Genomic DNA, 17,031 nt, shown 5'->3' on the forward strand with positions numbered 1-17,031 from the left:
GTTCGAGAGTCTTGTGTACTACTTCCAGAGGGGCTGCTTGCTGAGCCATACACTGACCCGTGATAAGCGGAAACATCTGTCAAGTGCTGACTGGAAGGCCGAGGTTTGTGTGCTATTGAGGCGTAAGTCATTCGGCCTCGTCTACAGTGAAGACGAAGATAAAGGCGGAGGGAGCTCGAAGTTCTATATCCGTGGCCGTCACTTTCAGCGTGGCAAATAGAATTCGCACTGACCTCCAAATTGCCATCCTACGAGTATGTGACAGAGATAAGTCACCCTAACGCACGCACATACACCAACCTCTCGGCCAGTGCTTATTTCTTTTGTTACAGATTCGTTCCTTTTGAGACAGTGACACTGAATTCGTACTATTAAATTGTCTCCTTCTTCAGGAGACGGCTCAGTCGGTATAGCGACTGTCTGAGAGCTGCCTGGTAGGGGCAAGCATTTTCTCTTCTCCACGTCGTCCAGACCGGCTCTGGAACCCACCCAACCTTCTACTCAGTGGCTACTGGGGTTAAACGGCCGGGGCGTGAAGTTGACGACTCACCTGCAACTGGTGCCGAGGTCAAGAATGTGTGGATCTGTACATCCACTCCTCCATACGCCTTCATGACGTAGTGCGTAATTAATGAAGCGCAAGGAAAACTGATCTTTACGTTCCTTCTTCAGTTGACAGGAGTAAGCAAGGGCTTATTTCTGCTCCGCTCGAGCACTTGATGGAGCTGATGTCAGACCCCCTCCACAAATTATTATTATTATTAACAGAACTTACAGGTACGGAAATTTCGCACTGAAGTTGACGCACGCGCCTTTTCCCGAGTGACAGATGAAGGATTTCTCTCCTCGGTTCGGAGCTCTGGTGTCGGTGTTTGGTTTATGTAACCTGCAGGTCACGTAGCGAGACACCAGTGCTAATAACTTGACAGGTGTTCTAGCTGTAAGTAAACTGGGCATTGCTTCGATTAGAATCATATGGGACTCGTTTGTCTAAGCCTTTTGAAGCCTGAAGTTGGTCTATATAATTAACACATGAACATGTAATTCGTGTCACGGAAAACATTATGTCTCCATTACAAAAGTCAACCGGTTAATGCTGTTTAGTCAATCGCTGCTTATACATATAATCGCGCGCAGTACCTAATTGCACTGTGGCAGTGGGCCTGATGTCAATAAGCGAGTTCATGAAGTCTCTCGGAATGCCATGTCCCAGTGGGCTACAGTTAGGCCTGCTTGAGGAGCCATGTCCCAGTGGACTGAATTCGGGCCTGCTTGAGGAGCCATGTCCCAATGGACTGAAGTCGGGCCTGCTTGAGGAGACATGTCCCAGTGGACTGTGGTCGGGCCTGCTTCAGGAGCCATGTCCCAGTGGACTGAAGTCGGGCCTGCTTGAGGAGCCTTGTCCCAGTGGACTGAAGTCGGGCCTGCTTGAGGAGCCATGTCCCAGTGGACTGAAGTCGGGCCTGCTTCAGGAGCCATGTCCCAGTGGACTGGAGTCAGACCTGCTTGAGGAGCTATATCCCAGTGGACTGGAATGAGGTCTGCTTGAGGAACCATGTCTCAGTGGACTGGAATCAGGCCTGCTTTAGCAGCTGGTGGTCGCTCAGGTAGTCAACAATTGTACAACAGCCGTTGTTAAGTAATGGCTCTGTAAACAACTGCCGTTTGCCAGGCAGTGGCTGAGTAGCGATCTCGTGGGAACCACGACAGGAACACAGCAATGACACAATGGCAACGGAGGAACGATGATATCTGTGCGATCCATACCGAGATGTTATAAGCAGGACAAGTTAATGGAGTTAATTAGTGAAGAGTTGCTTGGTGAGTAGGTCAGTTAGTTAGAGGACTGCTGCAGTTCAGTTGTTATGAGCTGTAGCTGTGAGAAGCTGATAGCTGAGTTACGGGAATAGGTCGGGATCCCAGAGGAAGGTGAACGTCCGCTGTTAGAAGCCCCTACCAAGCAACGGTTAGTGAAGACGTAACCGTGTGGGGACACTGTTATGCTCTTGTATCTTGAATACGCGCTCTTGTGAGTAGGGTAATGAACTCGGAGTGCATATTTTGCTGGGATTTCTTGACAAGTTGAGTGACTGTTCGGCTGTTAAGTCTCCGCTCCAGTTGAAGAGTTAATTAGCAAACAGTGACGACTGCATCTAGTTCCCGTGGAACGTATAGAACCTCTTGCGTAAACAGAATCACTGAACAGAAATGTCTGGTTAAGCGAGAGTTCCGCTTTAATGAACATCCGATGTGTGTGTCCAGAATTGGAATTGGCGAATTAAACAACCAGGATACATGACGTGTAGGCTGCTACTCCTTGGAGATCTAATGCTTCGGTTAAAGAATAAAAAACTACGGTAAAGCTATCCCTGTAGCAGGCCATTGAGGCTCATAGGATTGTCGGTGAGATGGTGGGTCTCACTAATTAGTGCTGTTGGTATGTTACTGGCTTCCAACTACTTTATGAATTCGGATTTTTTGAACGTAATGTCCCTAGCATTCCAGAATAAGATGTCGGTGTGAGTGAAGGACTTGCCTGGGAGACTGACAAGGAAGCCATTGAATATGACTGGGAGGGCGCTTTCATGTGAATATACTCGTATTCCCTAGTTTGATGCTCGGTGTCTGAGTCTAACTGTGTCAATAAACCGTATGGGAGCATGTCTTAAAGCAAGCTTAAGTAGATTTAACTTTGTGCCCACGGCGGAATGCGAAGGTGGTGACGGGGACCAACGGGCAACAGTGATGGGCATTCTGTCTGAGAACAACAAAAAAGAACACTGAAAGCAAGTTATAGAGGCCTTAAGGCTAGAAGAAAAAAGATTTGTGCAAGGCGTCTATTACTTCATAAACAAAATTCCTAAATTTATATAAAGAATAAAGAATGAAAAATAAAAACAGAAAATAAGAGGAAAAGAAGCAAATGTACAAAATAGTAATAGTATGCTCTTGTACGTGTAGTTGATTGAGGCACTATGCTACAAGTCGGAAGGTCGCGGATTCAAGTCCCGATGAGGTCATTGGATTTTCTTCAATTGACCTAATCCTTCTGGCCGCACTATGGCCCTGGGGTCGACTCAGCCTCTAACAGAAATGAGTACCAGGAATTAATTAAATAATTTTCCCGGGGAGAAAAGCGCGGCCGGCGCGTAAGCCTGACAACCTTACGGCCATCTTTGAGCCGATTGTCTGGATAATGTGGGACCCTCAACGTCTCACAACCCTATGGTGCTTCACGGCCTGTTACAGGGATAGCTTTACTTTTTTTTTATTCTTAGAGTTAAGTTAAGAGGTATATTCAAAAATCGCAGGGTGACCACTGGGATAGAATAAGATGATTAGAAGAATGTGATTACTTACTTACTTACTCATAGAGCTNAATTTTTGTATATAAATTTATTTTTCAAAATACAAAATGTTTAGGTATGAGACGCGGATTCGCATGTTCACCGGCTGGTTTTAGTAGTCAAAATGGCGACCGTGCTTGAGGAGTAAAGTACCGAAGAGCAGCGTTGTGTTGTACGTTTCTTGTGGGCAAAAAGACTGAATGCAAAGAATATTCATAGAAAAACATTTCCCGTTTAGGGCGGGAAGTGTTTATCGCGTGAAGCGGTTCACAACTGGGTCGAGAAATACTCTTAAGGAAGTACGAAAATAGCAGACGATACCCGACCAGGTGCGGAAGTGGCTGAAGCAACAGTCACAGGACTTCTGTGCTGTGGGTTTCGGCGCACTGACAAAGCGATGGGACAGGCGTGTCAATGTTGGTGGGGGATATGTCGAGCAATAAATGTTTGTTTTTTTTTTCCCAGTTTCGAATATCACGTGTTTTACGTTTTATATCCATTTATGACCTATTCACTGATTCTTTCTCGTAGTTAAGGACAGGGACAGTGTTGCCCGATTCCTTTGTCGGGGTTTGAGAGTATATGGCGCCAGAATGAAATGCAGGGGAGCTCGTGACAACCGCGCTGTTTACCGGACCTTGAACAGTTTAGCGGCGTAATGACAGTAGGCTAACAAAATGCTGTGTAATTTTCATGTTCTTAACTCTTAGCAGTTTGTTCGCATGCATCCGTGTTAATTCATATACAGTTTTCATTGGTGGAACGGCTCGGATGTAACCTACAGCAAGAGAAATGTACTTTCAGAGATATTTTTAGAGTTTGTGGGAGCAGGTGGTCAGAATTAGGAAGTGAGGTACTTCGTTCGTGACTTGTGAAGCGCCACTCACTTGTCCGAACATGCTTAACAAGGAGAGCTGTGCTAAGTGTGACGAAGTGCTGAGTAAATACGTAAATGCGTTCTGCGGGCACTTTCGGAACCATCTGGGACTCCGTGCCTGCGAGTTTTTCAAGGACACTACTTTAAGATTGCTGTCTTGGATGCGTGATTCTGTGAAATTTGTTACGTAGATAACACTTTCGGAGGAACCTACTGCCTACATCTTCACGGTATAAAAGTTATTCTTCGAGGATAGAGGAACTGTGTTCTTCTGAAACAGTGGTAGGCTACCCGTTTACCAGAATACATGACATCACCATAATAATCTGCATAGACAATATTCATGGCCGGGGGAGAGCCCCGAACCACATGCAGACGCGCTGAGTGCAAGGCTTACAGAGTCGAGCTAAGTGACTTCTTAGCCACAACAGTGCACTCCGCTTCTTGCAGGTTCCTCCGAACCTGTGTAGCTGACTACACGGCGTCATATTCCAGAATCCCCCCTCCCCTGCAGTCTTTAATATTCACCTCTGTCTGAGAACTTCAGACCTCGTGTTTGTTTCTCAACACATGTGATTTGACAGGAGCCTTGGTCAGTGTAGTGACTACGGTACAAGCTTGAACAACCGAGGAATCGGGTTCGATTCGCGGCAAGGTAAAGACATTTTTTTTTTCCTTCACAGCATCGAGACTGGCCGTGGGGCGAAGCTTCCCATTCAGTGAGTACGTCTTTATGGTGCTGTGCTTATTTCACCACAGGGATAACCCTACCTTAACCTAACGCATATTAAAATGTCGATCAGTTGTCTCACGATGGACTTGGCGGGTTCCTGGACTTCATCTATCGCCCGGCGTTCCGAAGAATACGGCGCGTCCGTCCGTAGGTGAACACGGGAGGCATTTGTCCATTTGGGCCCGTTAGGGAGATCCCTGTGGCTGGCAGTTGTTATCCTGTGCGTGCAATATCTACATTCTGCAGTCTTATTTTTCCCGCGACGGAGTGGCGAGGTACTTTGACCTTGCCGAAACGCGGAGTGTCTTCGTGACTCGAGAAGGGAAGGCTCCACTGCGCGTGCGTGTGTCTGCGTTCTGCAATCTTGTTACTCCCACGATGTTTCCGTGACGGAGTAGCGAGGTAGGTTTGATCTTGCAGAGACGCGGAGTGGCCTCGTGACTCGAGAAGGGAAGGCTCCACTGCACGTGCGTGTGGAGGCGCAAGGGATCACATTCGGTTCGAAGCGCGCCCAGGGTACCCGCTAGCCGGAAGAACGTTTTCGTGGTTTCCTGCAGTCCCTAGGGAAAGTGAGATAGAGCCTTAAATAGGTCACGGCAGCTCTTCCTCCACACCAAAATTAAATCATTCATCCGCTGCATAACAACTGATTCATTGCCATAAAATAAGAGAACAAATGAGCGACATACTGAATGTTAAGACACTCAGGGAGAGGCGGCAACATTTTCCCTTCTTGTCTGCTTTCCAAAAAATGAAACTCTCAAGAGTAGACTGTAAGACTGTAATTTTACCCGTTGTTAAAGTGAAATGGTAACTAAATGCACCGCAGGTTTTAACATTAAAGAATCGGCATTTTGCGCACACAGTATATTTATATCAATATTACTGTCTTCAGGAATGTGACGTAGTGTAGACGCGCACCAAGGTTTCGGTCGGACGAACCTTCAGGGTACAAGGGAATGGACGTTATGAAGAGTAACCTCCCCATAGGCTGGCATTGTGAGGTTGGAGGTCCTCACGGACGTACTGGAGTTGTCGAGTAGTTGAGTATTATCACCTTAAAGACAGGAAGCAGGTTCCTCCGATACATTGATTCCTCTGTACAAAACTACACGGGGTTACATCCCAGAAGGCAGTGGTCGTGGCAGATTGAGGTTCTTTGAGAACAGGGCGCTGATTCCTCTGTACAAAACTACATGGGGTTACATCCCAGAAGGCAGTGGCCGTGGCAGATTGAGTTTCTTTGAAAACAGGGCGCTGATTCCTCTGTACAAAACTACACGGGGTTACATCCCAGAAGGCAGTGGTCGTGGCGGATTGAGGCTCTTTGAGAACAGGGCGCTGATTGCTCTGTACAAAACTACACGGGGTTACATCCCAAAAGGCAGTCAGTGGTCGTGGCGGATTGAGGCTGTTTGAGAACAGGGCGCTGATTCCTCTGTACAAAACTACACGGGGTTACATCCCAGAAGGCATTGGTCGTGGCGGATTGAGGCTGTTTGAGAACAGGGCGCTGATAAGAGTATTTCGGCCTGATAAGGGGTGAGGAAGTGACAGAAAGTTGAAGAGAGTGGTGAAGTACGATTTTCTTAACTTACACGCCTCACCAGATGTTATTAGGGGGCTCATATGAGGGGGTGAGATGGGTGGGTCATAGAGCACGCAACATTTCAAATGAGAAATTTGCCTGGAGGAGACTACTTGACAAACCTAGGCACAGACGCGGAGGTAGAGGTAAAAATACTGTAAAGTTGTGAATGCCCCGAAGACGTATGGGAGAGTGGAGGTATAGCTCCAACACTCTCGAGTTGAGTGGTCAGTATCACGCTCTGACCGTTTGGAGCACGGTACTGAACTAGACGGAATGGTATGGGGTTGTGGGTTGGATCCGTGTGACTCAGGATATGCAGAAGTGGCGATTTGTGCTGAAAGACAGTGATGAACCTGGGATTTGCATAAGAGGCGGGAATTTGTCGGCTTGCTGGCGGATGTTAGCTTTTTAAGGACGACTCTGCTCTGTGGAGCGAGTTGGTGACGTAACAATGCAAACAACATACAGAATCATTTCGTTATAACCGGTTCCCGCTACATGTAAGGTGATGTGCAGAAACACCTGTCTCAATGTTTCCATTACGCAATTGCTCGACAGGCAGGGTCTGTCAGTTAGTTCTTCCTACGCCGTTTCCATGACAACGAAATACTTAAGTTATCCAACACAACAGTTGCTGTGCTTCGGCCAGCATAAAAGAAAACGAATCGAAGAAGGCTTGCAAAAGGTACACACTTGATTTCTTCTACAGGCACTAGGCTACAAGCCGGAAGGTGGCGGGTTCGATTCTCAATGAGGTCTTTGGATTTTTCAGTTGACCTAATCCTTCCAGCCGCACTATGACCCTGGGGTCGACTGAGCGTCTAACAGAAATGAGTACGAGGAATATCTCCGGGGATAAAGGGCGGCCGCAGCGAGTAATGGCTGACATGCTCACCGCCATGTGAGCATTACGTGTCACAACCCAATGGGCCTTCACTGGTTCTACAGGGAGCACGACGTCCTGAAAGAGGGACGTGCAGGACGTGCGATTAGGCTTGCTATTTTGGAAAGGACTGGTTAACTTGTGCTGAACTTGATCAGTGTTGGTGCACACCTGCTAGATACGCGCACGGTCTCTCCCTCGAGTTGCGCGGATTCATTTAGTATAGGTTCCGCGCAGTCCCTGGCCTGTGTTCACGGATGTTCCATATGGTGCTTGAATCACATTTTAACGTCTTAAAAGTATAGTGGTAACTATGTACCACCCGCTTCAACACTTATACCCCTACGCTTTGTTCTCACGGTATACACACGTGTTTCTCACGATTGGCACAGTATTTCCTTGAACAGTATTAACCGACAGATCTTTTGTTCTGGAGACCCACTCTTCTCTGTAAGGTAAGAGCTGAGTTTTTTAAATGCTAGTTATTTTGATGAAGTTAAGACGGCTGGTATGAAGTCCCAGTTTATGTGTGTCTGCAGTGGAACTTCCCTGGAGTCGTTATGTCCGAACGTGTATCTCACCTATTTAACACTGTGACACCACGCCTGAAAGCCGGAGTAGTTCATTGCTAGGCAACGGCTCGGTAAAGAGGTTCCCACCGAAATGAACACGCACGCAACAAGAGAAGAACTGCCGTTTTGAGTCGTGGCTGCAAACTGGGCGATACAAGGAGGAAAACTGAAGCAGCGACGGACAGTATGTCGAGACTCAGGCTGTGCTGTAGTTACAGTGAGACAGTGTTGAACTCCGTTACCAGGAAACGACTAAGAACACTAAGTCTGTGTGCCATTTAGTAACAAACTGTATAAGTGGTCAGTAAATCGAGTCCCCAATCCAAACCCCGTCTGTAGTCACTCCAATTCAATCGTTCATTCATTAGTGGCGTTACAGCCCTTTGCTGGGCCCTGTCCTCTTCTTCAGTTTCGTAATCTCTTTTTTTTACACAAACGGTAGGACTCCTTTGATGGGGGATCAGTCCATCGGAAGGCCGCTACCTATGCACAAGACAGCACAAGCAGAATAAACGCACGCACAGATATCCATGCCTTGAGTGGGATTCGAACCCACGATCCCAGCGCGGCCACTGTGATCGGCAGTCACTTGTATACGTGACAGTAATTTTAATTTATGCATACTGTTCAGCAGTAAGAAGGACCAGAGCTGTAAACGGTAAGCATGAGAGCCGCTGTGTTGTCTAGCAGCAAGGAATATAAGCAACGTGGCCGGCCGGCAGATTGCTCTCCGGTGTCGCCTGGTGTTTACACTGACCTGCGCAGTCGGCTGTGTGCAGTTCTGCTAGTTTCCGGACGCACTAGGGAACCCCCCCCCCCCCCAGCAAGCCAGACAGAACTTTCTCCTCATTGGAGTTTAATGACGTCACGGAGGGCCGTGGTGTCTGACGTCATCTACCGCAATTAAGTCTGACGGCGCTGACAACATTAGAAGTGTTATTTTTGAAAACTTAACCGAGCATGTAATCATTGGTTTTCGTCATTTAAGAAAAAAAGGAAAGGTCTAACAAGGCAAGGTTTGCGTTTCTCAGCTTTTAGGCTGGGGCCACACGAGCGCACAAAATATGTCCGTTGTAACGAACGTCGTGACGTCCGTTGTAAAAATAAGCAAGAGGCGAATGCTACGCTTTCTTCTGGCTCCATTGCAGACAAAAAACTACGCACCGCATTCTGCAACTGTGTGGTGTCCTCAGCGACGTCTGTCATTAAGTACGTTCCTTGCAACGGATGCATTTTATGCGCTCGTGTGGCCAGCCTTAAGAGTTTAGAAGTTTACGTTTAGAAGCAGTATCGACGACGCAACCGTAGAAGGTCTCAGTTATTACTGTTGCATACATCCTGCTAAAAGAGTGCGCTAGTAGCTGCAACCTGTGACGTCATAGACGCACCAATCGGCAGAGCAGGTGTGCTGGCGGGGAAGGTGACACTGCCAGTGGACCCCGAGTGAGTGTCTGTATGTCAAAATGTAGCGAAATGTTCCTCTCAAGAAAGCAGTGTGGCGCCACCTCCCAGAAGACGTCTCTCTTCATAGTCACCGCCGTGAAAACCTCAAATCTTGCATACTGTTCCCCTGAACTGTTGTGACTGTAACGTGAACATAGCTACTCGATTACTCATTCGCGGCATAGAGCTGAGCCCTTCTTGAGAAGCCAAACAGGAGCACAGAGTTTTATGGAATCCGATGCTTCATTACATTGTTCAGAGGAGTCTGCCACAGGCCACTATCATCAGCCAGATGAATCCAGTCAGTACCACCCCCACCTAGATCTGTAAGGTTCATTTTAATACTGTGGTACGCCTGCTGAAAACCAGAATTAAGAAACCAGCAGAGGCAACCGTTGCTTGGGAGCGGCTCGGCTAATAGGGCCGTTGCTAGGCAAAGGCTCAGTAGCCGGTACGTGATCTCCGCAACAGACACGCTCGCAACAATAAAAGAACTGTTTGAGGCGATGTTTTCTGTGCCGTTCTTGCCGAGGCAGAATGACTGCGCTGGCGAGGACCAGCAGTAGCTGTAAACGACAGATCCATCCTCTCGTCAGAGAGGGTGCCCCACATCGAGAGACCTGAAACTGTCTGATAGTAACAAAAATTTTATCTTGGCTTCAGATGGGGCTTGACACCAAAAACAAACCAAACTAAACTATACGACTGACCCTCTGTCGTAACATAACCTGAGTGAGGTTGGGGTGAGGTGGCCGCCAGCCTGCGAGGACGTTAGCCCGAGAAGAGAGGAACGTCCGCTGGTGGAAGAAGTTATCGAGCTGCGCAGTGCAGACCGTGGCTGGCAGTAACCATGCGTTTATTATTATATCGATTTTTATGCAGAAACCTCTGCAACTTTTTCTGTAAACCTATCACAGAAAATGGTTCACTGTTTATTATTGTGGCCACTCATGATTATTTAAAAATGCGCAAATAAAATGTTATGAAAATACGGAATAACTTATGATTTCCCGATAAATGCAATTTCCCGGTTTCGAATTCAAAACAATATCTGTTGGCAATTTGGAAACACTGCCCCCACTAATTGTAACTTATACTTTGCCCTTTCTCTTGCAAGTCTTGTCGGCGAGGCTGTTCTGTATAAGCTCGTTACATTCGATGTGCCCAATCTCACGTACGTGTTCCTTTGCTTAAGGAAGTATAGGAGATGCTTAAAAATCGTACAAAATGGATGAAAATTGCACAGACCGTTCGTTGTTTTATTCCGAAATCTGTAAAAAATATTTTTACTCATTCCCAACCCGTTCAAAGTTATCGCACTTTCAATTTTTATTAAATTTACGCGTGATCTTATGGATGTTAGTCACCTCGTACATTATAGCAGATGAAAAGCATGGGAAAAAAAGGTGGTACCACGAGTTTAAAAAGTGTTTACACTTGTAATTTCAGCCCTAAGAAATACTGTTGCGTAATTACATTTACATTCACTGCACAGTTCAGGAGAAATTGATAATAACATTGAAACTTTGACTTTTACTCGATTTGCAAGATTGTAGAAATGTGGCAACATTGGAAACAGTTACAAAGTAAGGTAGCAGAAACTATAGCGAGTTTTCTGTTGAGCGGGTCTTTTCTCATACGCTCTTTTAGTCACTATTCTTCCTTACCAACGATAAGTTGCTTTCGGCATCACTGTAACAAAGAGAACTGTAGGTACGGTTGACTTATAACTGTACAACGCGCCAACTAAAGCTGTGCTCATGTGGGACCACTGAACTGCGCAAGGCAGCCAGCGAATGGAAAACTACAGTGTTGTCAAGTTTAATTCTTCGCAAAGAATATTTCAATAATCGAAATAAATAAAATTAAATCAATATTTTTCATAAGTATTATAAACAAAGATCATTTCATTTATATTAAAACGTGATTTTAGTACTATTTATAATAATCATTTATTAAAAATTAATCAAATTTTGTTTTGTCAGATAAGCGATTCAAAGAGCAGTCACTCAGAAGTTTTATAATGAGTGACATAAATGATAAATGTAGCCAAAAAGGCGGTGAAAATGTAAAATTGTCCCTATGCTTAACTAAGCACTACTCCATGAAGGCGTATGGGATGTGGATGGAAAGATCCATATTTTCTTGACTTCGGTACTAGCTGTAGGTGAGTGGTCAGCTTCACGCCCCGGCCGCTTTACCCACGGGGAGAGAGCCCCTCCCGTACCCATTGGATATGAGGTTGGGTGACCCCAGAGCCGGTCTGGACCACGCGGAGAAGAGAAAATGAAAGTGGTAAAATAAAAATACTCCTACATAAAAATTGATGACTCTTACCATCATGTCACATCTTCTGTACATCCTTAAGTTATGATGTGAACATGCTCCTGAGACCATGTTGCCAGTCGGTGCTGTTACACGGTGTGCGTGCGTGCGACGGACGGTAGGGTCAATCAGATTGCAGCTGCAACAAGCCGGTTCTAAGGAAATAACGCAGATCTTATGTCGTTCCAGGATCATCGAAGAAACGAGATGTCGGTCGGTCATCAAGTCCACTGAGCGACGGCTCGGCGTCTCACGCCATGACACGTACTTCGAGACCGCCATTACGTAAGTACATCTTCCTGTGCTCTGTGACTTAATTGGCAGCTGCTGGTTCGAATACTTGTCGTAGCGTTCTTAAATAATCATTCACACTCAGAGTCTGTTCAGTCGAATATCTGATTTATTTTTGTTTTTTTGTCGACTCTTGAAGTGTTTGCTATACAGAGTGTCCCAGGAGGAAAGGTCAGTATTCTGGGAGGTCATAGTATCGGTCCTCACGCTAAGCAAAAAGTGTATACAGGGTGTCCCAGGAGGAATGTGCCAAACTTCGGGAGGGTGTTCCTTATGTTAAAGTATGCCGATATAACCCAAAACACCTATGTCCAAAGTTGAACGGTTATGGAGATAATGGCCAGAGAAGTGTCAAACTTTGACCGGTGTTACACACTTGTTGATTACAAAATACATATTAAAACTGGCAGGAATATGTGGATTCTGTAATGTTAATAATGTACGTAACATCAAACTAACTTGTGAGTGACGGAAAGCCATAAAATTGAAGTACGAAATACTCGCTCGCCATGTCATAATTGTCCTTAGGTTTCCAAGCACTATACATGACACATGACTGGCGAGCGATGACGTAATATGGCTGCGCTATAACCCGACCACATAACTGTAAACGTACATTCACAGGAAATCTCTTTTGGAATTTCGTTTCCATTATCTCATGTGGATTATTATGGAACCACGTATGCACATTTCGTAAATTATTTACACCATCCAGGGTAAAAGACGCCTCATCACTGAATAAAATGACGCTTAACAGTTCGGGATGAACTTTTTATCCAGTGGCACAAATCCATACGCTGTGCATGGTCGCCTGGTTCCAGATGTTGTACCATTTGATCATGGTAAGAATAACTCTTCATGATGTAAAGTTTGCCACACCTGAATACATGATACGCCGATGCGAGAGGCGATTCTACGAGTGATAGACGCGGACTTCACTGAACAATATCAAGAATGTGCTCTCGTGTGTCTATCATTCGTACATCCTGCCTTTCAGAGTGCACAGAAACACTTGCAAGAGAACCAGTATCACGCAATGTCTGGTGAATTCGCGTAAATACACTTCGAGATGGAATCCTTCGATCGGGAAAACGCCTTTGGTATTCTTCAACAGCAGCACGTGCATTGCGACCGCAAAATCCACACACAAAATGCATATCACAATATTCCACGTGTGAAAACACAAGAGGCATTTCAGCAACTCATCACACAACTAATTTACCACCCATTCACGACCCCGCCGCAACGTAATATGTAGGCTCTGGTAGGTTGCGCATGAGATCACGGCTAGTGTGACATCACCACACTCAAGTACAAACAGATAACAGTCACAGCTGACTGTCCACAGTGCGTGGACCTGCAAGAAGACCACACTTTTCTCGGGCCATTATCTCCGTAACCGTTCAACTTTGGACATAGGTGTTTTGGGTTATATCGGCATACTTTAACATAAGGAACACCCTCCCGAAGTTTGGCACATTCCTCCTGGGACACCCTTTGTATATACATGCGTCCTCTTCCGAACGGTTTCCGAGATAGAGCTGTTTCACTGCACAGTACACAGTACACTGTTCAGACGAGGTGCACCGAGATAGAGCTATTTCACTGTACAGTGTACTGTGCAGTGAAATCGCTCTATCTCGGAAACCGTTCGGAATATGACACATGTGCATGCCTAAAGCGAGGCCACCTAAATCGTGTCATTTAAAGCAGATTGTAGCTGAATTTGGAGATTATATATTTTCAACTGACGGTAACATTTTATACTGTAAGTTGTGTGACGCAAAATTAGCGGCAGAAAAAAGATTCACGGTACAACAACATATCGGCCGCAACAAGCATATACGAGCACTGCAAATTTCGAACAAATAGAAATCTGTGCAAGTATTACTGCAAGTATTACACACAACAGTGTTCATTGGAGGGCGGAAGTAAGTCTCAGATCTGTGTGATGCTGTAGTGTCCGAAAATATTCCGCTTTGTGCTCCGAACAATGAAAAACTGAAAAATTTTCTGGAAGTGAAGTGTGGTCTTTCTATCCCAAACGAATCCACTATCTTTCCAAGTGCTACAGCAATATGCTGGAAATCATTAGGAATAGAGTGCCTGGGAAGAAGATTTTCGTTTCTGTTCATGAGACCTGCGATACGGAGGCAAACGTCTTCATTGGAACCTTGGAAATTGATGGACCAGGTGAAGTGTTTCTCCTTACGAGTGAGGTGCTAGAGTCCGTTAATCCTTCCACAGTTTGTGAACTCTTGGACAGGTCGACGTTTCTACTGTGGCCAGAGGGTATACGGCACTTCGTTGGTTTGCTTCTTGTGACCGATACGACCCCATATATTTTAAAAGGAGGCAAAGTCAATAAAGTCGTTTTATACGAAACTGGTGCACGTTACTTGCGTAGCTCATGCACTGCATAGAGTGACTGAGGAAGTGAGATCAAGATTTCCTCAAGTGGATGCTCTCGTGTCGTGGACGAAGAAGATTTTTGTCATGGTTCCAGCTCATAAAATACAATTTGAATCTATGGCTCCTGGTGTTCCACAGCCCCCGGACCCCGTCATCACAAGGTGGGGACCGTGGATCGATGCTACAATTTACTATTGCGATCATTTTCAGGCAGTGAAAAACATTGTATATTAAATGAAGATAGAAGATGCGAGGGCAATTGAAGCTGCTCAGGAACAGTTCTCGTGCAGCGAAATTGAAGGACAGCTGACCTTCATAAAGGCAGATTTCAGTTTCGTGACGGAAGGAATCAAATGCTTACAAGAGAAAGGAGCAGCGCTAGAAGATTCGCCCGCTCTCGTGAAGAAAATAGCCAGTGATTTGGAGAAAGTGTCAGGGGACATTGGCAAAAATGGTTGTCAAGAAAAATGAAACATGTTCTAGATAAGAGCTCAGGTTATGAAACATTATGCAGCATTTCTCGAATTCTGTCAGGAGAGTCCTTCAGCACTTTAAGTATTGAAGAGGAACGTACTGCTAGTGATTTGGTACACTTCAAGTACGCTCCCACTGTGTCTGCAGATGTGGAAAGGAGTTTCTCCAAGTACAAGAATGTGCTGTCGGACAGTAGGCGCTCTCTCACCATCGAGAATCTCCGCATGTTGACTGTCATCTATTGCAGCTCTGAATGAGGTGGCACTTAAATATTGGAATATATACCGTATACGTATATGCGCGCACCTGTATATATATGATAAGCGTTCCAACATGGTAGCAAATAATCGTATTAAAGCATTTAGCTTAAAATTCAAACATATACTCGTATTGAAGAATACGTTCCTCCGAAACGTCGGTTAACACCACATATACACGGTGCCAAATCCCAGAAGACTGCTTTCTTCATAGTCACCGCCGTGAAAGCCCCAAATCTTACATATACTCGTATTGCTTAATTTTCAACATAAGAACGAGGACGAACTTAGAAGAGTAACGATGATTTCTCAGTGTTAATGCAGATTAAAAATGCATTTTAAAACAATTAATAGATTTTCCATGACATGATAAAATTATGATGTTTTTTAACTTTAAGGAAATTTTCTGGATTTTTCGGCCATTTTATAGGTCATTTTAAAAATATTTTTAGGTCATGAAAATCCGTGCCCTGATCATCAGTAAATCGATTTGCAAGATTCGAAGTTCTCACAGCAGTGGTCTTCACCATGTACTTTCGGAGAAACGTATTGCCTCCGTCTTCAGGGTAGAAAAATAAGCCCATCTAGAAACCAGCGGAAAGCAAATTTCTTGCCCGGCTTGTACTTCGATCCTGAAGATGGAGGCGACTTGTCAGTCTTACAGGAGCAAAGTCCTCTGTAAGTACGTTTTAAGTTTCGCATCTGCAAGTGGGCACCGGAAATAGTTTGAAAATGAAATCTACTAACATTTCAATGAAAACGATTACGTCACTGATGACGCATCCACAGTTCCGCTGCATATAACGAAGCTGGTGCTGTCATCTCCCGGCACCGCCGTGGAGGCTATCTCAGTTTTGCAGCTGTTGTGGTCTGTGGCGCCATCGTCGAAGGTTGTTGGGCGGTGAAAATCCGAAGCATAACGACAACTGGTGGAGTCGGAATCTGTATGCAGGAATAAACGACTTTAAGAGGGGTTACCAACGTAGAAGTAACTTAGTGAACGATGAGAATGATGGTCTGCTTGCAGATTCCCACGACATTTTGAATAGGTGGAGGAACTACTTCTCTCAGTTATTGAAAGTACATAGGGTCAGCGATGTTAGACAGAAATACATACAGCTGAGCCATTAGTACCTGATCATCTAACCCTTTTGAGGTTGAAAGTGCTATTACAAAGTCGAAAAGGTATAAATCATGAAAGTTCCTTCAGCAGTTTCTGTGTTGTTGCACGCGGCCTGACAAGTGAACAGTTGTTTCTCAGTAAATAACCACACTTCATGCGACTTTCCGCTTCGAAGCCAGAAATTACTCGCTTTGTGTTCGATTGAATACTCAGCACTTGGAGAAAGGGACAATTTCCTCTGGGATGTGGAGACGGCTTTTCTTTTAGAAGTCTACCGACGTCCTGTTGCTGCTTGCTCTTCGATCCTGAGGATGGAAGTAGTACGTACTCCGACACTTTAATGAACATCTACCAAACTACACTGTGTCACCTACCAGAAGACTGCAGGCCAATTCTCCTGAGAACATCAGATCTCACGTTAATTAGCTTATCGCGTGTGGCAGCTTTAATTGAGCTGCACGTAAGGATTTTCCCACGCTGGAGGGATATAGCTATCCGTGGAGGCCCATAGGGTTGTCCCACATTTTCTGGACAATCGGCTCACAGATGGCGATCAGTTTGTCGGCCTTACGCGCTGTCCTTTACCTCAAGGAAGATTCCTGGTACTCATGTATGTTAGAGACTGAGTCGACCCCGTGGCTATAGTGCAGCTAGAAGGATTAGGTCAATTTGAAAAATTCAATGACTCATCGGGAATCGAACT

General features: G+C 45.4%; 1 protein-coding gene across 1 annotated transcript in view; it reads left to right on the plus strand.

Annotated features, from left to right (window-relative positions):
- LOC111862650 overlaps window positions 1-17,031 on the plus strand; it is a 125,324-nt gene that overhangs the window by 60,351 nt on the left and 47,942 nt on the right. The window contains exon 9 of the mRNA XM_023848184.2: window positions 11,961-12,056. Coding sequence (XP_023703952.1) covers window positions 11,961-12,056 — 96 coding nt within the window. The remainder of the gene's footprint in view (window positions 1-11,960; window positions 12,057-17,031) is intronic.

This window comes from Cryptotermes secundus, unplaced genomic scaffold, assembly GCF_002891405.2.
Source record: "Cryptotermes secundus unplaced genomic scaffold, Csec_1.0 scaffold5, whole genome shotgun sequence".
NCBI lineage: Eukaryota > Metazoa > Arthropoda > Insecta > Blattodea > Kalotermitidae > Cryptotermes > Cryptotermes secundus.